This window comes from Bos taurus, chromosome 18 (assembly GCF_002263795.3).
Source record: "Bos taurus isolate L1 Dominette 01449 registration number 42190680 breed Hereford chromosome 18, ARS-UCD2.0, whole genome shotgun sequence".
Taxonomy (NCBI): Eukaryota; Metazoa; Chordata; class Mammalia; order Artiodactyla; family Bovidae; genus Bos; species Bos taurus.
Window position 1 is genome coordinate 60,617,909 of NC_037345.1, and position 19,687 is coordinate 60,637,595.

At 42.5% G+C, this 19,687-nt stretch overlaps 1 protein-coding gene across 1 annotated transcript; it reads right to left on the reverse strand.

Annotated features, from left to right (window-relative positions):
- Positions 1-4,558: 4,558 nt before the first annotated feature.
- On the reverse strand, positions 4,559-14,088 carry LOC100336431 (zinc finger protein 383). Its single transcript, XM_059877329.1, has 4 exons — positions 14,050-14,088; positions 12,326-12,452; positions 11,733-11,825; positions 4,559-6,003 (listed from the first exon to the last, which is right to left on the reverse strand). The coding sequence occupies exons 1-4, from the start codon at positions 14,086-14,088 to the stop codon at positions 5,126-5,128; spliced, it is 1,137 nt and encodes a 378-aa protein (XP_059733312.1). The 3' UTR covers positions 4,559-5,125.
- Positions 14,089-19,687: the final 5,599 nt, after the last annotated feature.

A 19,687-nucleotide genomic window follows, 5' to 3' on the forward strand; every position in this document is an offset into this window, starting at 1 on the left:
AGGATTTCTTTTTTGTTTTTTAATCTCCTTTCCTCCCGCTGTCAATAGTCCCTTTTCTTGATAAATGGCTCCATGTACATGTAAGTAGCAAAGGCATACCTTCCCTGGGTGTAGATGTTGACTTCTTTCCCTTCGTGTGCTCAGTGCCAAGGAGAGTGCACAGAGTTCCGCCCGCTGTGCTGCCCACCCTTGTGGCCAGGCCTCCGCCTTCCTGTCTCGTCAGTTGTTGTTATGCCAGAGCCTGCTTTGTGCTGCCCGTCTTGGATGAAACTGCTTCTGTCAGTGAACAGGTCCAGTTCTGGGTTCTAGAAGGGAATGTCCATCAGGTGCAGCCTGCTCGAGTAAATCCCACCTATGAGCTCCTCACAGTTATGACAGGGGTTCCTATTCCGTAGGGAAAAAGTGGTGGGGTTCAGTGTCGGCACAGTCTCGAGTTGGACCCGTGGGTTTTTGCAAAGCAGTTCTTGATAGTGAATCCTCCTGGAGTTGGCCAGACACTTGTGTGCCCTTTTCATCAGGGCAGTAACAGCATGGGGAACTTCTGCATTTACGTTTGGTCCTAGTGTAAGCTTACCTGCTTCTCTGGCCAGAATCACAGTGGCAGCTAATGCCCGGAGGCATTGCGGCCGTCCCGTGACCACTGGATCCAGTGCTTTGCACAGGCATGAGACTGGGCGCAGATTGGCCCAACTGCTTTAGTGAGGATCCCCAGTACAGTGTGATTTTTTTCATGTACAAAGAGGGTCAAGTCCCATGTCTCATCTGGCAGCCCTAATGATGGAACGCTCCTCAGTTCAGTTGCTCAGTCGTGTCCGACCCTTTGCGACCCCATGAATCGCAGCATGCCAGGCCTCCCTGTCCATCACCATATCCTGGAGTTCACTCAGACTCAGGTCCATCGATTTGGTGATGCCATCCAGCCACCTCATCCTCTGTCGTCCTCTTCTCCTCTTGCCCCCAATCACTCCCAGCATGAGGGTTTTCCCATGAGTGAACGCTTCGCATGAGGTGCCCAAAGTACTGGCGTTTCAGCTTAAGCACCATTCCTTCCAAAGAAAACCCAGCGCTGATCTCCTTGCAGTCTAAGTCAGTCTCAAGAGTCTTCTCCAACACCACAGTTCAAAAGCATCATTTCTTCAGCGCTCAGCCGAAGTCAGAAACCAGAGCCTTGACTAGATGGATATTTGTTGGCAAAGTAATGTCTCTGTTTTTCAATAAGCTATCTAGTTTGGTCAGAACTTTCCTTCCAAGGAGTAAGCATCTTTTAATTTCATAGCAGTAATCACCATCTGCAGTGATTTTGGAGCCCAAAAAATAAAGTCTAACTCTGTTTCCACTGTTTCCCCATCTATTTCCCATTAAGTGATGGGACCAGATGCCATGATCTTCGTTTTCTGAATATTGAGCTTTAAGCCAACTTTTTCACTCTCCTCTTTCACCTTCATCAAGAGGTTTTTGAGTTCCTCTTCACCTTCTGCCATAAGGATGGTGTCATCAGGATATATGAGGTTATTGATATTTCTCCCAGCAACCTTGATTCCAGCTTGTGCTTGGGTTTTTACTGAGACCAAGGCAATCCTTCCTGGGGTGGTGGTGGGGGGCGGTTCCCTGACTTTCAGTTTGTTCAGTTGGGAGTCCCGGGTATGGGGCCAAAGGAGGAGGACAGGAGGGAGCTGAAGGTTTCACAGTCAAATCTATACTCTTAGGACGTAAGTCCAGCATACCTCGCCGAAGGAAAAAGGCCAACACATATGTTACTTCTACCCATGTCCCCTGTTTTCTACAGAACCGATCTAATTGTGAAACAGTTTTATAATTCAGAGACCCTCCAACCGGTCACCGTTCGCCATCCAGCCACGGATACTGTGGCCATGCAGTATCACATAGGAAGATCAGGCGTGTCTTCTTTAAGCTCTGGGGATCAAATCTACCCCAGCTTCTCAGGGTACAGTTCAAAGAAGTGAGGCTGCGATTGTTAGCTCCCATCTGTAGGAGAGAAAAAAGTAACAAGCGCCATCTTTCTACCGTAGGCGTCCCTCCTTGCTCTAGATAGGGGTGTAGACAGACGTTACACCAAAGCTTTCCTTCCGTGGTTGGACTTAGTCTGTCCCTTACCGACAGGGGTCGTACTTGTGCCTATCGATTCTACCACCGAGTCGGGCTGGAGGTGCACCAGGGGTAGACCTGATGTCATCTCAGACTTATGCCCAGCTCCTCACCATTAAAACCTTGCTTGCCTCTGATGCCACCTGGGGTGCAATCAGAGTAACCTTCAGGAATGCCTCCCAAGCTAAGACCGCTTTGGGAAACATTCGTCACCTGAGTGCGTGTGCACAACCCTGAGTATATTCCTGACCACAGTAAGACCAAACGATACGAATATAAAGCTGAGGTGTCCCTTCCAAGCATCACCACACCAGTATAAGAGATAGCAAAAGAGATGGGCAAGGGCTCTCCAGTGAGGAAAAACTGATTTTTGTTCTCGAGTTATTAGGGCCAGTCCTTCCAGTTCATCCTCAAGATTCCACAGAAAGAATAAGGAGTCGGGACAAAAGCTACTGGAAAGCCGCCTCTGGTCCACTAACAGCTAGTGTTGCCAAAGGAAGAAACCCATTGCACCTCCAATCTGAGTAACCTTTAACTTCAGATACTCATGGAGCTAGAGCTCCATCTAGCTTCCTGACTTTCCATACCTAGCGAGGCTAGGCGCTTCCTGACTACCAATCCAAGCTGGCGACCTAAGTAACCCTACACAGTAACAGCATAGATCACAAGCCCCTTCAAAGTCTAGGATCCGGCAGATTGGTTAATAGTTCTAATTCCCAAGAAGTCATGAAATGATCAGAGACTGGAAAGTTTGACCGAGAAATGAGAGTTCGATCCACACGCTTTGCCCATTTCTAGTCAGTGCCCGAAAGAGACACTGGATGCCTCTTGGCATTGGCACGTTGGTACAGGTTTCTGCCATAGCCATATGAGGTCACCGAGGAACTGCAGAGCAGGGCTCCTCAGTTGATTCACGCAAGGTATCTCATTCATTCACACAAGCACACTGTAGAGGTAGTGAAGTACAGCAAAAGACATGTTCCCTAGCAGTACAAAGAACTACAGCTCCACGCATCCTCACCTTGTCCTGAAGAGTCCCGGAAGAGCCCCCAAGATGAAAGGTTGTTGCTGAACCAAGAAACAAGCCTGGATTCTTGGCCTCCTGAGAGGAAGAACTCTATTCAGAGCCAGAGATGAGGCTTAATAATTCAGAGCTTGGTGTAATAGTTGTATTAAAGTATAAAAAAGAGAAAGCTTTTGACAAGACATCAGAAGGTGGCAGAAAAAGTGCTCCCTCGCCAGTGTTAGCAATGGAGTTATATACTTTTAATTAGTTATTGCAGTGAATCAAAACAATGCCCCAAGGTTGTAAAGACTTCACTAGATCCACTCCAATAATTTACATTGTAAGATAACACGATTGGCCAGAATTTTTTTTTTCCCCAGAGACTGTCCTCAAGCAGGATATATGATTGTTATATAATCCTCAAAAATATAGAGGGGAAAAAAAAAAAAAAAAACTTTTTCCTGTCTTCCTCCTTGAGAATTCCAGATCCTTCTCTCCTGGCGGACCCCCGGACTTAAAAACCTACCTAGAAATTCACTCTCTCGGTGGGATTGAAGGGGGTCTGTGAATAGACCCTGGGGTTCAGCAAGACTGCTGGTCTCAAGTAAGGTGGCCATCTCGTGCAGGTGCTCATAGGACTGCTGGTCTGAGCTCAGGGAACTGCAGGCTGCCTGTTCCCAGACAGATGCTGAGGCAGCAACAGAATGGAGCAGTTTAGGGAACCTGTCAACAATACTCTGTATCATCCTTCTTATTAGAATCGTCACAGTGTCCACGTAGTTACAAAATTGGAGAGCAGATACAACAAAGAAATGAGGGAATGTATATGAAGTTATGAGAAGTTTAAAGCCAGTGAGTCAAATAATTTCCACATATGACATCTCTCTGTGCTACCAAACATTTCATTGTGGTCTCCTCACTACAGCCTTAAATAAGGTGGAAGAGGTTATTGTTGGTGGTGGGTTAACATTTCATCATTACAATCAACCGAAACATGAAAAGCCATTCAGTTTTATTAATAACCATGTATTAATTGTACACATAGTTGAAATAAAACCTTTTAGAATCCACGGCATGATCCATGATTAAGTACAGATCAAAAGTACAGAGAAAGATATTCATTTCTCTGTTATAATGATGTGACACTTGTGATTTTTATGGCTTACCAAACAAAGGCTAGGAAGCACTTAGCAAGCATGGTATACACTAACTCCATGCCTTTTCAAGGAAGAGTTTCTAATACACTTCGAGGTTATCACAAAAGCTGTGTTTATTTCAACAGTGTCAAGTAGTAATCATGACCTGTGTTGATATTATAAAGATACATCAATATTGCAGTCAACTGTCATTGTGTTCTCCTTAAAATAAGGATATTATGCTTGAAACCTTACAACTGACTTCTGCTTACTTTACAACATGGAAAGATTCAATGATCACTATATCATGGCAACCTCCAGATATTTCACATCAATGCCAAACACGTCCATTTAGATGGTCATTGTCCATTTTACAGTACGGTATCCTTCATCTTCTAATGGAGGATAGATAGAAATGGTTGCAACACAATATAAAAGACTAATCTATAATAAACCATCAAAAATCTATGTCTGCAAACACACTAGAAACAAAGCATAGTATGGATGATTTGAGGGCTTAATAACATTCACTTCAAATAATCTCAAATCACGTCATTATTAACAAGCATACATACATTACTAAGAATTGTAACTTTCTCACCATCAACCTTCATCTCACGATTTATGCTAATATATCCACTGTCTATGTGTTTTAACTATGGAGTACTCCCTACAGTCATTCTCCTTCAGAGAAACTTCAGAAAAGAGGACTGATGAAATGCCTTCTAGTATGCAATCTCTGATATTTATTTCGATTTAACTTTTGATTAAATACCTTTCTACATACTTGTTACATCATCTCCATAGGTTTCTCGTATAAACTCTTGTGTTTTCTGATGCATGTTTAGGACAATTCTCTTCCATCACTTTTCCATTACTAGGGTATCTCTCCAGTGTGTGTTCTCAGATGTTTACTGAGATGACCACTCTGACAAAAGGCTTTGCCACATGCTGTACATTTATAAGGTCTCTCTCCAGTATGAATTCGCTGATGATAGGTTAGATATGACTTTAGATTAAAGGCTTTGTTACACTCTTTACATTTATAAGGTCTCTCCCCAGAATGAATTCGCTGGTGTCGAGTAAGATTTGAGCAGTGAAAAAAGGCTTTGTTACATTCTTTACATTTATAAGGCCTCTCTCCAGTATGAATTCTTTGATGTTGGGTAACATGTGAGCGAAGGATAAAGGTTTTGTTGCATTCTTCACATTTATAAGGCCTCTCTCCAGTATGAATTTGCTGATGTTTAGTAAGATGTGAGCGCCGAATAAAGGATTTGTTACACTCTTTACATTTATAAGGTCTCTCTCCAGTATGAATTCGCTCATGTTGAGTAAGATTTGAGGGGTGAAAAAAGGCTTTGTTACACTCTTTACATTTATAAGGTCTCACCCCAGAATGAATTCGCTGATGTCGAGCAAGAAGTAAGCGACTATGAAAGGCTTTGTTACATTCTTTACATTTATAAGGCTTCTCTCCAGTATGAATTCGCTGATGATAGGTTAGATGTGAGGAACAGACAAAGGCTACACTACATTCTGTACATTTATAAGGTCTCTCTCCAGTATGAATCCGCTGATGTTCAATAAGACTTGAACTGTAAGGAAAGGCTTTGCCACATACTGTACATTTATAAGGTTTCTCTCCAGTGTGAATTCGCTGATGTTGAGTAAGATGTGAAGCGACGGTTAAACGCTTTGCTACAATCTGTACATTTGAAAGGTTTCCTTCCTGTATGGATTTTCCTATGTTTACTTAGATTGGATGCTTTACTAAAGACATTCCCACATATATTACCCTTGTTTTCTTTCTGTGGATTCTGAACAGTCTGCTGTTGAATAAGTTCTGAAGACTGATTAGAAACCTTACCATATTCATGACAAGTCCTCTCTTTACTACAAGTACTCTTATCTAAAGAAAAATGTGCCATTTGATCAAAGGTATTTCTAAATGTCTTACTTTTAGAGTCCTTGTTTGAAGATTCAGGTTCCTGATGTTTCATAAGGTTTGAGTCTCCTTCAACCGTAGACCCAGTTTCACTGCCTGAATACCTTCTCACTCCACCATAAATACTCCTGTGATTATTGGAGCTGGAGCTCTTCCTTAAGGCCTGACTCATTTTATTATACATGCAAAGCTGCTGTATATTAACCATATCACGATATGTACTGAACAATGATGGCTGGATGGCGTCTCTTCCATTATCATCAACATTACACACCTTGAAATGGAAAGAAAATATCTCTTGTGGGAAGAAAAATGACCCCCTGCTCACGGATCCCTCAAATTGATTAAATTGTGAATTTGACCTCTCATTGTTAAATTGTAGGTATTCAGACATGCTTGAATGCATGTTTAGTCGAAGCCTACGTTCCGAATTATCTGAATCAGTTTTTGCAGTAGAGACTAGATTACCTTTCAGGTTTTCCATGTTCCTTTTTAGAGAACATGTATGTTTCAAAAAAGGAGGGACATCTTTTCTTAAAAACTTACATTTCTCAGTCGACGTTGAAGACTGAACTTGGTGTTTTTCCCAATTTGACGCACGTTGATCATTTATTTTTCCAGTAACATTAGCATTATGTATAAGTGTCTCCATTTCTTTATGTCCATATAAACATCCTCTCTGTCCTTCATTTACCCTCGTATATTCCCTGTCTTTCATTAAATTTAAGTTTCCAAGGTGAAATGTTTGATATATTCTTACGTTGGCTTTGGGGAATAGACCTTCTAATGCTGGATTCTTCGGCATCAAATCCTGGGTATCTTGTGGAGACACACCTGAAAGATAACAAATAACAAGTAATTGTCCCTGCTCTTCTCAGTGAATCTCTTTAAAGATTTAGAGAAAATTGATGGCCATCGCTAGTTTAAAAGTAAAATAGAGACCCAAGGATCAAGATGCCAGAGGCTTAGGCAGATGTGGAGCTCATCTCTCTCTCCACAAATGAATGAGAAATGGAACAATTCTCACAGAGCCCAGCTGAACACTAGCAGAGGCCCTTGGAAATCTGAAAAGACAAGAAAGATTCCTGCTGAGCTCGGTAGGACAAAAGGAAGAGGAGAGCAGGAAGAAGGAAAAGGAAGAGGAGAGGAAGTGCGTTGGGGCTTGCAATCCTGTGGGGAGATGAAAGCGAGGAAAGGTCTCCATATCCCGGGAAGCCCCTCACTGGGGGAGCTCAGTCTGGACAGAAGGAGAGCCTCATTCTCTGTGGGAAGAGAACACAGCAACCAGCGTGTGGCAGCAGGACAGAGTGAGACCTGCACACAGGGTACTGACCTCAGCCTTGCCCATCCAGCCCTAGAGGCTTTTCCACCAATGTAGACAAGAGCTGGGTGCTGAAAGGTGGGGTTTGGAGAGCAGATTGAGGCAGACGACTGCTGTTGGCTGTGAGGAAACAGCCTGAAGTGATGGGAGTGAGGGAGGAGCTCTGCAAACGGGATGCTTGTGGTCGAAGCCTGAAACACCAGAGAGCAGAGCGCCATTGGTGAGTGACACCCAACCAGGAAGCCCATTGCATCCCTTGTCCCTTAGACCGGCCCCTGCTCAGCAGGGACTTCGAAGAACTCCACCCATGTAGGTCATTTGATCCCCCAGCCATGGCCTCCCCCATCGACAATCAACAGACCCCTGTGCTCTGGGGCAGCCTCAAGAGCAGAAGCTGTGAGTTGGCCACACACAAAGAAGGAGCTGAAAGTACAGCTGAACCCCAGGGATTAAGAAGAAAAGCTGAAACCTCTCCTCCCAGCAACACAATCCATGGTCTTACACTCACAACTGGCTTTGTAACCTTAGCCCCTATGGAGCATCTGAATCAAATACCAGGGCTCTCTCATTCATGGCAGGTGTAGCTTTGGCAGCTGTAAGCTTTGTGGGCTCCCACACAAAGGGGCTGGGCCAGGACAGAGCCTGAGCTGCCCCATAGCACCACAGTGGCTCGAGCTCCACGTGAATGCAATCCCAGGACCTGACTTCACTGAATCTATGCTGGTGACCCTGTGAAAACAACATCTGAGAGACCACAGGGCCACGGGCCATCATGCCCTCGGTTAGGGTGGAGCCAAGAGCAGTGCCAACACTACATAACATGAGAGCTTGCAGAATGCAGAAGAGGGCACAACAGGGCACACCCTGAGGTGAACATCCCCAGAAGAGTAATACTTAGTGACTTCTCTCCCAGTGCGTGTGCTCCAGTCCCAGCAGCCTGGTACCACAGATCAGAATCACAGCTAAGAATCAGATCTGGGGGCCCTATTCCACCATGCAGGGAGCAGGCACCAACAGAAAGAGGGCAGTAACACCCACAAAACAAGGGGACAACAGCTCTGAATATCCCCCGTGGGCTCTGGTCACAGTGACCAGGAATCAAGGAAATGATCAAGAGAGGATAAGGGCACAAACCTCTGGACCAACCTCACCCACCAAGGGACAGATACCAGAAGGAAGACTAACTAGGTTCCTGAACCCGTCAAAACAGAGACCACAAACAGAACGCTGGACAAAATGATATGGCACAGAAATACGTTATAGGGGAAGAAACAAGATGAAAACCCCCAAGGACCACTGAATTAAGAGGTGATAGGCAATCTAATGATTAATTCTTGCTTTTAGTCATCTTAAGTGGAGACACCAAACACTCACTTTCAGAAATTCTAAAAATCCAGTAATTTTTAAATCCACTTCTTCCCACACATGTTTCTGAGAATGGCCTATTAGATGTTTCAATCTACAAATCATAAGTGATAGTGACAGAGAACTAATCAGAAATGGAGGACACATAGAAAATGTATGAGGAAGCTGAAAACAAATAAGATAAACTTAATACAGTACTAGTTTTAAGAAATTAAAAAAGAAGAGAGACTTTAAAACTATGACTGAAACAGGGAAGTCTACTCATTGCTCTGTGGGACCTAAATGGGAAGGAGATCTATAGCACAGTAAAGACTAGAGATCTCTTTACGAAAAATAGAGGTACTGGGACTATTTCATGCAAAGATGGGAAGAATAAAGGACAGAAACGGGATGGACCTAAAAGAAGCAAAAGATATTAAGAGAAGGTGGCTGGAATACATGGAAGAACTATACAAAAAAAAGATCTTAATGACTGAGATCACCATGATGGTATAATCACTCACCTAGTAACAGACATCCTGACGTCCAAAGTCAAGTCGGCCTTGGAAGGCATGACGACCAAAAAGCTAGTGCACGTGATGGAAATCCAGCTGAGCTGTTTGAAGTCCTAAACGATGATAGTGCTAACGTTCTGCACTTGATAAGCCAGCAAATTTGGAAAACTCAGCAGTGGCCTCAGGACAGGAAAAGGTCAGTTTTCATTCCAGTCACAAAGAAAGGCAGTGCCAAAGAACGCTCAAACTACTACACAATTTCCCTCATTTCAAACAGTAGCAAAGGCTCAAAATTCTCCAAGCCAGGCATTAACTATACATGAACCCAGTGCTTCCAGCTCTTGAAGCTGGATTTAGAAACGGCAGAGGAACCAGAGATCAAATTGCCAGCATCCCTTGGATCATGTAAAAAGCAAGAGAGTTCTGGAAAAACAACTACATCTGCTGTATTGACTACACCACAGCCTTTGATTGCGTGGATCACAAGAAACTGTGGAAAATTCTGAAAGAGATGGGAACACCAGACTACATTACCTGCCTCCTGGGAAACCTGTATGCATGTCAAGAAGCAACAGTGAGAACTGGACATGTGACAAAGGACTGATTCCAAATGGGGAAAGGAGTACGTCAAGCCTGTATATTGTCAGCCTGCTTATGTACTGTGTCAGCCTGCACAGTACATCATGTGACATACCGGGCTGGATGAAGCACAAATTGGAATCAAGATTTCAGGGAGAAATGTCCATAATCTCAGACATACAGATGACACCACCCTTATAGCAGAAAGTGAAGAGGAATTGAGGAGTCTCTTGGTGAAACTGAGAGAGGGCGAAAAAGGTGGCTTCAAACTCAACCTTCAAAAAATGAAGATCATGGCACCAGTCAGGTCATTTCATCGCAATCGGCGGGAGAAACAGTGGAAGCAGTGATAGACCTTATTTTTGGGGGTTCCTAAATCATTGTAGATGGTGACTACAGCCATGAAAGTAGAAGACTCTTCCTCCTTGGAAGAAAAACTGTGACCAACCTAGGCAGCATGTTAAAAAGCAGAAACATTACTTTGCTGACAAAGGTCCATCTAGTCAAAGCCATGGTTTTTCCAGTAGTCATGTATGGATGTGAGAGCTGGACCATGAAGAAAGCTGAGCACCAAAGAATTGATGCTTTTGAACTGTGGTATTGGAGAAGACTCTTGAGAGTGCCTTGGACTACAAGAAGACCACACCACTCCATCCTAAAGGAAATCAGTCCTGAATATTCATTGGAAGGACATGGTGAAGCTGAAGCTCCGATACTCTGGCCAGCTGATGTGAAGAACTGACCCACTGAGAAAGACCCTGATGCTAGCAAAGACTGAAGATGAGAGAAGGGGACAACAGAGGATGAGATGGTTGGATGCATCCTGGACTTGATGGACATGAGTCTGAGCAGGCTCTGGGAGTTGGTGATGGACAGGGAAGCCTGCCTTGCTGCAGATCATGATCGCAGACTCAGAGAGCCGTGGAACTGAATGGATATGTATAATTGATTCTCTTTGCTGTATAGGAGTATAAAATTGGAAAACAGCTATATTCCAATTAGAACTCTTAAAAAATATTTCTTTATATAATATAAAAATTATCATAGTTTGCATCAACCATTAACAATATAGTGGAAAATGTGCTAAGATTTTATGTCAATTTATTTTAAAATTCTATGACATAACAGAATAACGTATTTTAGCATGTTAGAATTGGGGCAAATCCACTAAAGATATTTAATATGAGATCATATAAGGAAAAGAGAAACTTTGAAGTCAACTTGAGATGTGTATTCTTTCATTGTCACGAGGTTTTGCTTTCTGAAGTGAAAAATTACTTGAATTTGAAATGTATTTAGAAGGTCCTATGTGTCACTCCCAGTGGATAGGAAATTATGAATCAGAGAACAAAAACCTGTCCCTAGTATTCCTAGAAGTTTGGCAGTTTGTCTACCATTCCACTCCCACATTTCTGTCTAGAGATAGAAGGAAACTTTAAAAGGACTGTCATACAGTTACTCAGAAATGGGCAGAGTTTTCCTAGGGCCCCAAGAAATTGAAGAACAATGAATGAACGCAGTTTGTCACAAGGCACGAGGAGACTTTTAGGTCACACTGTGATGGAGAAAAGTAATCACTAGAGATAAATTCATGAATGATTTAAGAGACAGAATGGGACAGGTGATACATCATTATGATAGTAGCAGACACAAACCCAGATTTCTGAAAACCATTTCAATTGAAGTAAATCTTCCAAAACCATGTGATGAAGGATGAGTTCCTCCCTGCTCCTTGGACCTCTCATCTGAGTCATCATCTCCAACCATTCATACCTACCTGGGTAAATGGCTGTTGTCCCCATTCTCCTTATATTCCTGGGATCCTCTAATTGCTCCAGAAAGGTGACCAGGTCCAGCTTAGAGACAAGCCCTATTTATCAGAGAAAGGAATATTTGTGTTGTTAGAGATTCATCAGTATCGAATCCAATATGTATTCCCGTGAGACAAGAACACATTTTGTTCTAGAAAACGATTTTCTTAAATACTTTATTCACAGTAGCTATACAATACTAACACACACCTAACAATCAGATCCTGAGATTCTGGTCAAGTAGTACTAAGGCAAAAGTAAGTAGTGTCAATGTGAGATTAAGAGAGGGTACAACTATTTAATACCACAGAACTTACACAATTACCACGAACCTAGAAGGAAGGAGGCAGAGTACATCAAGGAAGAAAAACTTCACCAGCATAACGACTCATCATGAATCATCCCCTTTCTTTCTAAACTCACAAATACCCATTTTTGCCCTAGAAAGCAGAGATCTGAAACTACTGTGGGAAGCAGAACATTTCAGAAGACATTCTTGACATGACGGAACTAAAACCCAGTGGGTAGATAAGGGATTCTGGAAGGCAGTTATCCTCACCCAAGGAGGCCAGGTTCCCATAGTTCTCTAACATCACGTCCCTGTACAATTCCCGCTGACTGAGGTCCAGGCATTCCCACTCCTCTTGAGTGAAGTCTATGGCCACATCCTGGAACATCAGCGGTCCCTGAAATACACAGTACAGATGCCAGTAGGCCGTGAGAAGTCTTCCTTATGTGATCCAAGATGAAAAGGGAAAGATCAGAGTCCTGGTCGTGATTTAGTGGCTTGGCTGGTATTGCAAAATATATTTTTGACACAGTACTCCTTTCTACCCAATTTCTAATGTGAACAAAAGAGGATGAGTGATGATCCACAAGCCATTAGAGAAACTACTCTCATCTGAAAGAGCAATTATAAAATAATCAGGGCAGCATGAGCATATTTATTCTTCAGTGTTCTACTCGTGTGACATAGTATAAATTGTTTATCAAAGAAACAGGAATTTTTTTTTTTTTAATGTATTCTTAACCAAGAGTTCTGAAGTGGGGCCAAAGTGCCACATTTTTAGCAAGGTTATTTGAGCTAGTAATGTTGAAAATTCTGCTTGATGAATGAGGATTTTGAACCCCAATGAAACAGAATACTAAGGTAAGAATTCATACTTAAGTTGGAAGTTTGTTTTACAGACTTCAACAGGTCTAATAGGATAGTAACCTTTCTTGGGGTCTGGGATCATGTTGGAAAAGAATTTCCAGACTTGAGACAAAATGAGAGGGAAGTAAAGTTTATTAGAATGGGGGACGCTGTTAGAAGAGCAGGCCAGCACAAATGAGAACAGATGTTGAACAGGGGTCCTTAGTCCACTCATAGCCAGGGTACAAGGAGTGTGATAGAGGTCTTGCGGATCATTTGCTGAATGGATGAGGCACCTATACTGGGTGGGAGAAGAGTAAGAAAAACATTTTCTGCTTATGGGGTAGGAGGGGAGCCCGTTTATACTGCTGAGGAGGACCTGAAATCCACCAACAGTTACAACATGGGGGAGAGAAAGTTGCTAAGGGTCTTGTTTTTTCATTCCTGCATTCCAAGACCCTCCTTGGTTTTATCTGCTCTTTAGTCCCTGGGTCACCACATATCTCCCTCTTTATTTTAGGGCCAATTCTTTAGCCCTTGTTGATACCCTGCTCACGTCTTACTATCTACCCATTTCCCTTCTCATATTTGGGAATCCAGTTTCAAGGAAAAGGGGGCAAAGACCACTCCGGCTTCTTCAGGCTGAACAGAGGCGCCATGGGGCTCTGGGTTCCCTTTGCCTACTCTGTCATGGAGCATTTATGGAGGGAGATGAGAGTCCATGGAATGATAAGGTGACTTGTTTCAGCATTGTCTAGGTGTTGGTCAGGGAATATTCTTGCAGGACCACTTGGAAACTTGTGGTATTTTAGAAGAAACAAACTGTACAAGAAAGTTAAAGGTACATGGCCCAAAGATGAAGAGAAGTAGAAAAGGTGCTCAGGGGCTAGCCAGGAAAACCAGGACTGGACATTGGTTCGTGACGTTAGTGTTTCTCTAGGTACGAGAAGAAGCCAGAATTGGGGCTCAAAAATCTTTACCTGAAAACATCTCACTCTTGGAAGGCCAGTTCTGGGTTTTTCCCAGAGCAGAGTGCCTTATTTTTGATCTCTACTCTGAACTCCTTTTGCAGGGTGTTGAAAATCAGGAGCTTACAGTTATCATGATGTCATCTTTGGCAGAGTCCAGTCAGCAAGGTCCCTTCATACCACATATTTGACCATGCTCTGGGGGCATTTTTTGGCCATTGTATCGTGCAGCACTGGGAAGGCTCATTCCCAGGTCTAGGGAAGGATCCATTGATAGGCCACTCAATGTGCTGTTTCTAGAGCAGGCCTTGTGAGTAGCAAAATCTCTGGACCATACCTGTCTAACTAGCCTCTTGGTCCAGGAAAATAGTCCCTTTTCTTCCTTCTTCCCATATCTAGAGTTACATTATTACAATCATTGATAGCATGTGGAGCTGCATATCAGCATTTTATCACAGGCCCAGCCACACATTGAGTAACGTAAGAATCAATCTTCTGAAACAAGCGACATAGAAAATAATATAGCTAGAGCTAGCAGTTATTACTCAGGACTAAGAAGGAAAGGTCAAGAACTTTCATTAGGTAGAGCCCAGTATACTCTAGGTCATCTGACTTGCCTTGTTAAATGACTAGCCAGATGGTAATCTCCTGGTTGTATATCACGGAGCATCTATTCTTTATCTGAAGATTGCTTACTGAGATTAGCTTTAGAAACAAACTTAAGAGTATCCTTTTTAATAACACAATTAAATCTTTTAGAAATATAACATAAGAAGGAACTATCTCAGAAGTGAATCTTAGTGAACACTAGACTTTAATGAACAAAACTAGAAACTTACTTTAGCAATGAAAAAAAGTTAATATTCAGTGAAACATAATTTTTGCATTATGAGGGCATTAACCCTGTAGCCAGGGAAGGCTTTAACCCATCAAATAAAAATGAGGTTTGTCAGGGAGCCCAGAAAAGCCAGGCAGCCATGTTGCATTTCCCATAGCCCTGACTCTTTGATTTACAGCTATTGTTCACCCATTTTTAATTCCCTGATTGACAAGCAGACCATGGCCATGTTTTAAGGACATCAGGATGGCAAAAGTCTAAGCACGAGGGGTTATATTTGTAGAAGTATGAGCTTTGTCTACATGTACCATAATCTTAAGGAATGCTTATTCACTTTACCAAAGTAACAAAAGATTTTAAAAATGAATATAAATCACTTAAAGGGAAAGAAATTCATAATCTCTTATTGAAAGCTGCATTCTAAGAAAACTTTGTTCTATTAGCATAGAGATTCAACTAAATTCCAGTCTGGTACCAGCTTACCAGATAGCAAACAAAACTTGTTTATTGGTTAACCTTAGATAAATCTTTTCCATAAATCATGAAGTCGCAGTATTCTTACAAAGGCATCAGAGTGAAACCATAGAAGGCATGTTTAAATCTGATTAAACTGCAGTTGACAGTGTAGCCTGGTCACTGCTGTGACTTGTAACACGTTCACAGGATAAGTAGGAATTATAGTTGACCGCATTTAATTAGGGCATATCAGATCTATGGTGACTTCCCTGGTGGCCCAGCAGCTAAGACTCTGAACTCCCAAGGCAGGGGACCCAGGTTCGAACCCTGGTTGGGCAACTAGACCCTGCGTGCTGCAACTACGATCTGGCGCGGCCAAATAAATAAATATTTGGGCTTCCCTGGTGGCTCAGATGGTAAAGAGTCTGCCTGCAATGAGGGAGACCTGGGTGCGATTCCTGGGTCGGGAAGGCCGCCTGGGGAAGGAAACGGCAATCCACTCTAGCACTCTTGCCTGGAAACTCCCATGGACCGAGGAGCCCATAGGCTACACCCCATGGGGTCGCAAAGAGTCGGACAGGAGTGGGTGACTTCACTTCACAGATCTATATGAACTCACGTAATTTTAAGATATCTATATTAGTAACATCCACCATACAGCATAATAAGAGGAGATCTGTCACCCCTTCAACCGCACTTCCCATGTAATGTAACATGTCCAGTGAACCCAGGTAGTTTAATAGTTCCCTGGGATGTCTCAGGGGCCCTCTGAAGCATTCCAAAGTCAGCTAGAAGTCAAGTTATTTAGGAAGTTTTGTGAACAAATTTCAAAAGGGGTTATAACACTCAGTCAGATACAATCATATAGATCACGGGGAAACTATTCACTTAGCCAAAGTAACGAAGATGGCATAGGTAAACAGAACAGATCCCTTCAGAGGTAAAGAAACTTAAAATCCAGTATCAAAGGCAGCTCAACATCTCAAGAAAACTTGTATTTCTGCACAAAACTCTTCCCTTGGGGTCCACTTTCCATAAAATATTCTTACCACTTTCTGTACACATGACTTTGTTCTCCCATCCTGAAACTGCCACCTGTAAGTCAGATCTATTTCCTTTTCCCTTCATAAAATGTAATTTCATCCCTCATACCTTCTTTAGTGAAAATACACATTCTACTTTCCTTAAGCAACCAAGAACTTAAGCGTTCTCTAGATTGGTGAACATAAATACCAGTGATAATTTTTATAAAAAAATTTCTAGAGACCATCTCAGGATGGCATCAAGCATTATTCATGAATAGTCCAAAATCTCTACTTTCTCTGTAAGAGGAAGTTAGTCCTCAGTAATGAATGTTTCAGAATCTTATTTTATTTGGAAATGACCTAGCTAGTCAATAAACTTCTGTCAGTTAGTGTAGCACAGCCCCAGAAATTCAGGTTACCAAAATCTAGAGAATGTTTTAGACAGACATTTCTAAAATATAATTATTCTTAAAAGAGTGTCTCTGAAAACTCCTATCTCTTTTACATTTTCTTTGAGTTTTTTTTTTTTTTTTCTTTCCTAGAGGTACTTTGCTGCTGAGTCACTTCAGTCCTGTCCGACTCTGTGTGACCCCATAGAAGGCAGTCCACCAGGCTCCCCCATCCCTGGGATTCTCCAGGCAAGAACACTGGAGTGGGTTGCCATTTCCTTCTCCAATGCAGGAAAGTGAAAAGTGAAAGTGAAGGCGCTTAGTCGTGTCTAACTCTTAGCGACCCCATGGACTGCAGCCTATCCAGGTTCCTCCATCCATGGGATTTTCCAGGCAAGTATACTGGAGTGGGGTGCCATTGCCTTCTCCGAGAGGTACTTTGCTGGTTGACAAACTTGTAACAGATATAAAAATATAAAAATATTTAACTTATAATAAACCTAGGCACAATGAAAATACTCTGCCTAATGACCCTCGACATATCTACATTAGATTAGCAAACAAACATTAATACTGGATTTTTAATATTGAATATTTCCCAGTTCACGAGAATATGAAATTCATTTAGTTTAATTTCACTTGTACTTAGAATTGTCTGATTTGCAAGTGTTTACTTTCCTTTAGGCCAATTAAATTAGAACTCATTTAGAACTTCAGCATTAAAAAAAAAAAAAAAAGAGTGCACACTGAGATATACATATATCCAGACAATAGACAGAGACCTCATAGTTTCCTGCCTGAGACTTAAAACATCTCTTTGACCCTCTTTGTTTGTTTGTTTGGCTTGAAGTTCTGATTTGCCCAAGGCTGAGTCAGGTCTAAGGCAAAGTGGACAGTGTATTTCAAGGACACGGAAAGGCCTAACTTCAAGCTTTGCTCTAGGCAGGACTTTTAACAAGAGAGTTGTTTTTAAATGCAAATGAAAAAACAGCCAGTTTTGCAGTTTCCAAGGGAAAGAAAATTTCATTTTAACCAGTTTTCTCCAGAGTCTAAAGAATATCACGGCCATCCTGTGTCAAAAGTCATCTTTCCTTTGTGTAGTCTTAGTTTTATAGCTAAAATATAGACCAACTAATGTTCAAATTGACTCAGATTTTTCAGCTGATAAAAATTTTGGACTGCCACTCTGGTGGGAGGTGATGTCTTTGGAACATCAGAAGAATCTGAAGGGTTAAGGGAATTTGCAGGAGTGGGGGAAGCTTGGTCCTTCCCAGACCTGAGAAACAGGAGTAGTCAGAAGGGAATTTTTTAGGATGTTCAGGAGTGGGGGAAGCTTGGTTCCCTCTCCACCTGGGAGATCAGCTTCCTTAGAAGGGGATTCTTCAGAATGTTAGGACAGTTTTTGATCCTTCAGGCTTTTGAATATAGAAGAAAGAGCTGGACCAAAGGGAACCTCAGAATCCTTTCCTACAGATCATGTGGATATGAACGGCCGAGTAGGGGTCATCTAGGAAATCTGATGGAGAGACACAGAGAGGGACAGGAGACAGGGAGGCAACAGAACGGAAGGAAATTCGGAGTCCTTTCCCGTCTTTTGGCAAAACCTAGTGTGCCACTCAGAGGCCATTTCTGGGGCTCCCCCATTTGTATTGGAGCCAGGCCTTTTGGAGGGTCAAACTTTTCCAGTTTCTGACAATGTAGCCAAGGGTTGAGAATGAGAGAGCCTCCTGGGATATAACAGAAACCACTCTTAGCCTATCTACCATAGAATGGGAGTACTGAGAGTCACTGGCTGACAGAAAGGCGTCCCTTTTCCCCCAGTGGTCTCTCCGAGTGACTAATGGCACAGAACGGCCGACTGACCCAACAGTCGTGTCCCACAGTGTGAGGTGACCGCTGAGAACCCTGCAGCTAAGTCATCACGTGACACGGGCAGAGATAGACAGAGATTCCCTGCAGCAACCTGGTGACTCACCATTTGGTGATTCCCTCAAAAGAGAAGGCACTCTTGGGATGGCTCAGAGGCAACACCCAGGCTCCTGTAAATCAGCCCGGGAAAAAGGGAAAGAAGTGAAAGCTACAGGGAAGAAGGCTGAGGAATCCGCTGTACAATATATCGGGGAGGCGGTGGCCAGGTGACAGTGGTCTCTGTTTGGCCTCAACCACTGTGTTCCTGACACGGTGGACCGAAGTTGTCGTGCTGGGGGTGGATGCCTTGAAATAACGCAAAATCAGTAATGGTGCTCTTATACCTTTTGGCACATATTTTATCAAACAGCCATTGAATAGCAGAGCTTAAACTTTACTTCAGTTTATTTAGATTTTAACTAATGAAATTTTAACTAATGACAGATTCACAGGGACAGCTCTAAGAAAAGGTGAGAGAAGTTTTTGTAACTGTAAAGAATACTAAAGACAAGAAAAGTTTCATTCACTCAGTCATGTCCAATTCTTGTGACCCCATAGATTCTAACTTGCCAGGTTCCTTTGTCCAAGAAATTCCCAAACAGGAATACTGGACTGGGTAGTCATTGCCTTCCACAGAGTTCTTCAAAAAAAACTAACCAAAAAAAAAAAAGAAGAAAAGAAAATTGATCAAGTCATGCTAATATTTTCATACATACAGTCCAGTTCAGTTTAGTCGCTCAATCGTGTCCACCTCTTTGGGATCCCATGGATCCCAGGGCTTCCTGTCAGTCACCAACTCCCGGAGCCTAGTCAAACTCATCTCCACTGAGTACAGACATACACTCAAATAGGGCTATACACTCATTAGGAGGAAGAGAGAAAAAGTTTCCTGTCACTAAACTCAGGTAATTATGAATGGATTAAAAATGTGCTGTAGTTTTAATACATTTTAAAATACAGCAATGAGCTGTATTTTAAATTTTAATACAGTTGAGCATAGATTAGGACTAATAAGATTCTTGTGAACATTTTGGAAAATACAAAGCTGTGATGAGACTCTGTGATGTGAGCATGGAGTGTACTGGAAAAGATCAGGCCTGGGCTTGGGATGAAAACCGCCACTCCTCAAACCCAGTATCTCTGCTAAACACAGGTGAGTGTTCAAGTCAACTGGAGAAAAACAAATTCATAGCATGGGAATC